The sequence below is a fragment of the Dermacentor andersoni genome, chromosome 7 (assembly GCF_023375885.2).
Source record: "Dermacentor andersoni chromosome 7, qqDerAnde1_hic_scaffold, whole genome shotgun sequence".
NCBI classification, from domain to species: Eukaryota; Metazoa; Arthropoda; class Arachnida; order Ixodida; family Ixodidae; genus Dermacentor; species Dermacentor andersoni.
This window is the reverse complement of record NC_092820.1, coordinates 27,323,326-27,331,613: the sequence shown is the minus strand read 5'-3', so window position 1 is coordinate 27,331,613 and position 8,288 is coordinate 27,323,326. Positions and strand designations below refer to the sequence as shown.

The 8,288-nt window shown below is 44.9% G+C and overlaps 1 protein-coding gene across 1 annotated transcript; it reads right to left on the bottom strand.

Moving 5' to 3' along the window:
• Positions 1-1,504: 1,504 nt before the first annotated feature.
• On the bottom strand, positions 1,505-7,205 carry LOC140219551 (uncharacterized). The gene is made up of 4 exons (XM_072289438.1): positions 6,409-7,205; positions 5,531-5,928; positions 1,776-2,531; positions 1,505-1,566 (listed from the first exon to the last, which is right to left on the bottom strand). The coding sequence occupies exons 1-4, from the start codon at positions 7,203-7,205 to the stop codon at positions 1,505-1,507; spliced, it is 2,013 nt and encodes a 670-aa protein (XP_072145539.1).
• Positions 7,206-8,288: the final 1,083 nt, after the last annotated feature.

Below are 8,288 nucleotides of genomic sequence, written 5' to 3'. Positions count from 1 at the left end.
AAACTACCAAAGCATAGAGTATAAAAACATTTTTTGTTGGTGTTATCGCAGTTCTGTACCTTTAGAATGCCAGTGTACCTCAGAAATACTCATTGTCAGTAGTCTTTAAGTAGTGCGAAATGTACAGCCTGCTCCATCCAATAAACGGCTGTAGTGTACTACATGAGGGATTAACTGCAAGCTTCTCGGCCTATCAATGAAAGGTGGTAAGGAGCTCAATCATTCGTGGCTATATTTCAACATATTCCCCTCTCAGCACTACACACTTTCTACCAATGCTGCAGTCCCATCATCCCTTTCTTGTAGAAGGTTTCATCCTGCACATCAAGAAAGTCCTCCACCGAAGCCATGACATCACTATCTGATAGAAAGTGGGTTCCAGCTAAGTGTTACTTGGGCCTAGAATAAAGATGAAAATCTGGGGGAGCTAAATCTGGCGAGTAAAGCTTCAATTTTCCATCTTTTAACTATTTAGAAATTCGATATTTGACAAGAACCCATCATACAAAGGCCACCTGCAATGAAATTTCACTTCGGCAATATTTGTTAGAAATGGGTAGTATATACTGCTGAAGCAATATTGTTGCGTGTGTAAAGGCACAGACGAAAGAGGCTACTGACAGGCTGTTTACAGCGGAGCCAGAGAGCCAGGCCGACACTCGCTCGCGCCAAGGGCACAGACCCACTTTGTCGTTGTCGCGGCTGCTCGTCTCTTGAGCATCTCATGGATAATATCGTAATAACATTTACAAAGTCGCAGAGTGTCAGAGATTTCTCAGTTTACCACCGGCAGCCGTGGGCACCATGCGCTCCGGCTGGCTCGTGTAGCCATGCCTTGAGAACCACAGAGACCAACCAGAGCATGCGGTAGTCTGAGCGCCTCTAACAAGGAGAGGGCTCGTGTCGGCACCATGTGGTGGCCACAGTATCTACACTATGCAGCAGCACGGCCTCTGAGATTGCAGAGGTAATGTGTCACTTCCAGTGAGTGGTAATGGTGGTGTTGTTCCGAGTTTCAATATCAAAAAGGTCTATTTTTGCTAGCTTTGCATAATATCCCGCTTGTTTTTCAAACATCAAATTTTGCACAGAGACTCTTTAATGTCTACATTATGTTACACTAGGCTCTTTAGCGCTCCAAAATTTCATTGCATTTGGCCTTTAAGCTCCTCACCATAACAACAATATCGATCATGACGCTCAAATGTGAATCAATTGGGCTTATAGAAAAAAATGCTTCAAGCGATTTAGTCGATTTTGTAATGATTTGGAAATTCAGAAACATAAAGCATATTTCCTTGCTCAACTAACACACACAGTGCACGCACATCCTCAGGAGCGTGAAGAGTAAAGTTTCTATTGGTTGGTGGACGCCTGCAGGAATGCATATAACTGACATTTCTAAATTCAGGCTCCACGGCTACTAACTCTTGGCACACGAGAACAATTTTCCGCTCTGTTAAAAAAAAAAGAACAGATGTCAGTGACCAAACAAAAAATGCCGTCACTCATTTTCGTGCAGCTGGAGCATGTTTTCAAGGCATGACTGTAGCGGGTGCTGTGAACCTGCATTGAGTGAATCTGAAGCCTAGCATAATGCATCAAGGGTGGAACTGTCCCGTACTTTTGAACAAACAGTTCTGCCACACCTGTCTCCAGTTGCACCAATTTTAATGGCGCCCCAAGTACGTTGATACCTTTCACTTCAGCAGCAGCTGTCTGAGTTATCTTTCTTTTTCTCTCTGCAAGAGATGCTGACAAACTCACAAACCTACCTGCTATGTTTAGCCATAGCTTCATAATACAGCGCTCTGCAATCTGCAGTGGAACCCCCTTTGAGGCCGTAACTAGCTTTACAAGCAGCCCATTACTGTTTTCAAATGGGAACGTGGATGTTCCCCATAGCGGTCCAAGCATTTCAACACTTTTGCTCAAGTGCAGCAGCTGATGAACGTTATAAGTGGCACTGCTTTCCCCATACAGCACGCATACTCTGTTCACAAAAGAAGAAAGAAGGTGGTCAGCCCTCTGAAGGTCTGATGCACTCACAGACGTCTGCAAAAGAAGAAAAATTGCCTCACAGAGTAAAGAAAAATGTGTAAGGTACCTTTCTTGAAGTACACCCTTCAGACATGGCAAAGCATAAAACAAAAGCCAATACAACCATTCAGTCGCCTTCCAGTACTTCCGTTCACCAATAGGACGGGGGAGGCGGCAGAATGACGCTGGAGGCTTCAGGTCCCGGATGCGGTTTTCTACTTCTTGTATGTGCCGCCCAATATAGAAGGGTGTTCCAGCTCCTGTCAGCCACAGTTCGGTTATTTGCTGTGTAACACCTTCCAGCACACAGTGCATGTAATCTGGGGGCAGGCACCACACAAGGTTAAAGCCTTTCAGTTGCAATAGGGGTGAGGGGCCCTTGATTCCATGAACAGGCCGTCCTTGCTCGTAGGCATCCTGCATGTCTTGCACCATGCCTCTGTGCGTGCGCAGTGCAGCAGCACTTTCCCCAGGAATGTATCGCAAAGTCCCTGTATGAAAGCATTTTGATATATCGTAGCTTAATCAAATTTCAATGTCGTTGAAGTCTGTCTAAAGAAAATGCAGGATTATAACCCATAGCACAGAAGCATGCTGCAAATGGAAGTATGCTAAAAGCTGAGTTTTATAAAAAGAGAACACAAAATGCTACTTTTATGCTTCATATATTTTCTAATGTGAATTAGTAACTTCCACAGCCAACCACGATTACAAATATCCAAATATCCAATCCAAGAAGCAGTAAAAACTTAAGTTACAACATTGGAACATTCTAATCCCATTTACAATAGCTAAGGTTGTTGGTAACTTTCCCAGTGCAGAAGGAACTACTGATGTCTATAGGCAAGATTTTGTTTCCACAGGGAATTTTGATGCACAACCATGTAAAATGCAATAATTTTCAATGCTGATAAACCCCGAAGGCAAATGGGAAGGGTTTCCAGATATATGGTTGTGAGCATTATTGAGGCAGGGTTTGTCATATGCTGTGCAAGTTGTACGCAGTAAAGATCAGCAAAACTCCTCAGAAAACTGAACAAGAAAAGCTGCCAGGAACAGTGCATTCATATTGTTATGTGTGGAAAGACACCTCCACCAGAATGCTGTGTGGAAAGACACAGACGAAAGGGGCTATTTACAGGCTATTTACACTGGAGCCAGAGAGCCAGGCCGACACTGGCACACACCAAGGGCACAGACCAACTTCGTCGTTCTCGCGGCAGCTCATCTCTTGACCGCCTTTCGATAATATCGTAATAATATTTAGCACTTTCTGTAGCAACTTCAATATGTCTAATGGATAATCTGTGCATTGCGGCATGTCTATCACAATCTACAGATTGATTTGCCAGAGCTCTATTATGTTTTTATCCTCAGCAACATGTGTCGAACAATGCGTCATCTACATCACAATTTCCCAATTGCTTGATACTTTTCTCGACCACGGTGACTTGTCAATGTTTCTTCGAGTGATTTAGACAATTTTTTCCTTTCTTTCTCTTTCTTTCTGAATGCTCGAAATATGTTATCGTACTGAATGCTGTGCCTGACAAGTCAATAGCATTTCTTGGTTTGTACTGTCCAGATATGTCTTTGTAAGTTGAATTCTTTTGTTATTCAAATGTACCGTGTCAGATTCTGTAAAACCCACTCCTGCTTAAGGCCTGCAATGCAGGCTAGCAGCACTCAATAAATAAATAAATAAATAAATAAGTAAATAAATAAATAACATCAAGCACTCTGCACCTTTTCAAAGCATGCACACTTATTGGAGGTAAGACTTGCTCCCTGTATATATTGACAGCAAGAGGACAATGCTATCGCCACACATAATACACTGAACTTGAGCTGTTCAAGGTGAAAGTGGAAAAATTTGGGGGTTTTACATGTTGAAACAATGATTTGATATGAGGCGCGGCATAGTGGAAGACTCTGGATTAATCTCGACCACCTGGAATTATTTGTCCCCCAAAACATGAGGGCTTTTGCATTTTCCCTCAGCGAAATTGTGGCCGCTGCTGCCGTAATTTAACTTACGACCTTGAGCTCAGCAAGAGAATGACATTGCCACTGCTCTACCACGGCAGGTCTGGGCAAGGCATAGAGTTTCCTACAGAAATTAATAGAGGAAGCTCTGGCACTAATGTCTATGGTCACAGCAAGCACGGCGCTTTGTCCAACATGGGAATGATGGTTTGTACATGGATTGGTCTAAGCTTTGTTTTCCTGGCTTCATATGACTTTGTGTGACTTAACAAGTTGATCGCCACTTACAACAAAATATTGTGTTGTACTTATGCATCAAGTCGCAGTAATTCCGCACCGAGTCTTATTGCATTCTGCATTTAGAAAGGTAGTATTGCTTCGAAATTTAGGTCGCTAAAGGCAGATAAAGTGCAGTAAATAAAGCCATAAGAATGTTTGAATCTGCAAAGCCTGAAAATCAGACAAATTCATGTATTAACCATGATATTCATGCCAGCTGAACGGTCGCAGCACCAGAGTTCCTTCAGTAACAATAGTAAGAAACTCTATAGGGCAATGTGTGCATAGGCATATAATACCATGCTGTAGCCAAGATGTACCACTGAATAGTGAAACAGACTCGTTTTCTTATTACCGTTCATCATGCATTAAACACATCAGGTTCGCACTGTGATTGTAACACAAGCGAATGAGCTTGTGCATGACGTGATGAAGTGGAAAAGGTTGCTGCTCAAGCAGTTTCAACAACTTATAGTAAGCCTTTTATAGTCTGTGTGGAAGAAAGAAAGAATTAAATAAATATAAACATCTGCATTATGAAGCCCAGCTTCCAATTCCTGCATTGTCATTATGACTTAGGGTACATTATTCACTTTTGGATGCCAAATGTACCAATGTTTCATATTAGTTTGCAAACAGATGTGTATATCTTTTCTGACGAGATCACTGTAAAGCTAACTTTTGAAGTACTGCAGCCTGCTAAGCACAACAACATCCCAGCAACTCATGAGACTGATAGTACAATTAAATGGCGACCATGATCTATGGAGCTTATGTGACACCTATTGGACTTATGTGCCTGACATCAGTAACAATGTGTACCTGAGCACACGGTCTATATCATAATTATGTGACTTATCACGTCTGTTTAAATGAATGCAAGCTAACTCATTCATTTGAACAGAGCTAGAGGTTAACACTTAGCCTGTAATGGTCCTTTCTCGTTTCTATATAGTGTTCGCATGAAATACAGACAGAACGAAACATGTAAAAGCTAGTTATGGTACATAATAGATGTACTTTGGGCAATGAAACATACATTACGCACTAATTCATCCCTCTATCAAATCTGGACTGTTCAATTTAACTATTATTTGCAGCACTGAAGGACACTGTGCAGAGTTGTGAGGCTTTGTAAATAAACTATAACAGTAGCAAAACTTTTGTTCAGGGACACAACTGCAACGTCTGAGTACTCGTATCACAAGACAAACATTCAACTTACGTTCCACAGCAGTTCCTTTTTCCAAGCACCATGAGCAGCCATAAAAGCCATTGAACTGCTTCATATTTAACAGTGAAGCTCTTGCTGGTGAGTCAACGCAGCAGCATGTCACAAAGACCTTTGAATTAATTCTTTCTCCAGCATGTTGCCAAGAAATCGTGTTCATGTTGTTGAACACTTTTACAAAAGTCAGCATGAACAGGTGCGCTGGAGGGTGGCACTTCGCAAACCACAGTGCTCCAACAACAATGTTGCAGAAGCGAATGTCAAATGGCAGTTCGTTGACCAAAATTTGAATGGGCCACACACTGTACTTGCTGGACTTAAACACTGGTGATCCATCAGTGTTGATAGTCACGGTGATGTCACACCACTCTGCATTCACACGTTCCCTGATGCTGCGGTACAGGCGCCCATCAGTAATATCAGAATACATACCATATACTGTGGATGCTCCTGATTTTAATCGTTGAAACAGTTCTGTTGAGGCTTGCGAGAGCACACTGAGCAGTTGTTTCTTTAAGTCAAAGACCAAAAAGAAGCTGCCTTTCAAGAGCAGCCAGCTTACAGTTCGCGTCACTCTACACTGGCTACAAGTGAAATTGCTTGATCTGTCCTTGAGATTTTGGGATCCAAGGTAGCCATAACAACGCTGGCAGAAGAAGTGCACACCAAGTGACTTCATTCTGTTTTGCCACATTTTCCTAAAGAGGTACTTTGTTTCAGGCACCACTTCGGTCCCACAGAGGGTATTAACAAGCTTCAGCAGTCCATCCACTTGTGACCATGTCAGTCCTGCGTATAAAACATAGGCCATAATAAGCAACATCGCCTGGGCTTTGTTAATGGCCTGATTAGGCAAGGTTTCCTTCTCACACTTCTCGAAGAACTGCCTCACGTCATCGTCGTCTACGTCATCGGTCGTCGAGTCGTCGCTATCATCGGGAAAGTCACCACTAAATTCGCAATCATCTTCCTCTTCGTCGCAGTCATCAGCTTCTTCTTCGAGAAAGTCGCCACTAAAATCGCAGTCGTCACCTTCCTCTTCGTCGCGGTCATCAGCTTGTTCTTCGAGAAAGTCGTCACTAAACTCGTAGTTATCTTCCTCTACGTCGCGGTCATCAGCTTCGAGAAAGTCGCCACTAAATTCCCAGTCATCATCTTCCTCTCCGTCGCGGTCATTAGCTTGTTCTTCGAGAAAGTCGCCACTAAATTCGCAGTCGTCACCTTCCTCTTCGTCGCGGTCATTAGCTTGTTCTTCGGGGCCCTCAGTTTGTCCATCGCCGCTGTTGTCAGCTCGTTGATCCTCGAAATCGTCAGCCTGTTCTTCGTCGCGGTTGCCGCATTCCACATATTCACACTCATTTCCAGCCTCTCCTTCGCAAGCAGCAGCTTCTGTTCGTAAGTCAACGCGTTCTTGCGGGATGTCGTCAGCTTCTTCGCAATAAAATAAATCTTCGTCCAGTTGATCGACATCAGCCACCGTAGATTGATCCGAGCAGGTTGGCGAGTCCGGCTGGCGTTCGTCGCTGGCCGACGAGCTTTCGCTGACGCCGTCAGCGTGCGCCGCATCGCCCTGCCTCACGCGTTGATTGTGACGTGTTTGTCGAGGAACATAGCGCGATCGCTCAGGCTCCAGGTAGCGTCTGTACCGCTTCGCTCGCGGAGAACTCATCTTAATTGCGTGGAAGTTGCTCACAAACAATCCTCAATAGCACTTACACCGTTGACAGATCGAAGAGAGCCGAGTGGGCTTGTTAACACAACAAAATATATTATAAATCGCTAGGAACGAGAGATAAACGAGAAAAAGCAGAGTAAGACCATACGCACACCTCTATCGTTGACGGGGGTTCAAGTGACCTTTATTTCAGCGGTCTTTTACTTTTAAGGTGGAAGAGCGCGCACGAAAGGATGAGGAGGAACCCGCGGAACCTGGACCACCAAAGGAGGCGTCGACAACTTTTACCTAGCGCGCATCTGCTCACCATATGTGATATAAGCCACGGGAACAATCGCGGCGTCCCTTATCTCGATTTTTCCCGAAGGCTACCCTGCAAGCGCCCGACGTGCAATGCTTTACTTGCCCAGTTGAACCTAAAAGGAAGTTCTCCATATGGACGCATCGAGTGGCTGCATGTGCGGCCCCGTTGTATTATAGGTATACATATATACACGACCCGTTCTGCGCACTCCTTTATTTCAAAATTCCCGCGCCTTCAAATGTCACGTGCGCGCGCGTAAAGCAAGCGCCGGTCTACAAGAGGACGGGGGGAAGTGTCGGCACCGGCTGGGCTGTGCCGCGTTAGGCCGCGTAGGATAATAGCGCGCGCGTCGCCTCGAGCTGAGCCACCTGGTCATTTGTCTCCATGCGAGCTCGCGCCGAGTGCGCGCGCATGGCTGCAGTCGATCCGTACCAATGTGCACAACCTGGCATCGCCTGCCTGGGGTGTGTTGTTCTGCGTGCTGGGTGGGCTCTGGAGGTTCGTCTGGGGACACCATTATCCTGCATGCTGTTCGAGTGTACGTTTCTGCGTGTCGGCTAGCTAGCTCACGTCGTTGCAGCTGGTCTGTACCGTTGTCAACGACATGCGCTTCGCCTGCATCGCTTTTGCTTCTGCGCGACAGATCCCGAGGGCTCGCCCACGAACGGTTATCCGCGAGTCTCGGCGCTCGAGTAGGAATCTCGGAGAGAAAAAAGAAAAACATAAAGCGCCTCAAGTTGATCAGGGGCACAACTGTTATGAGGGTGGCCAAT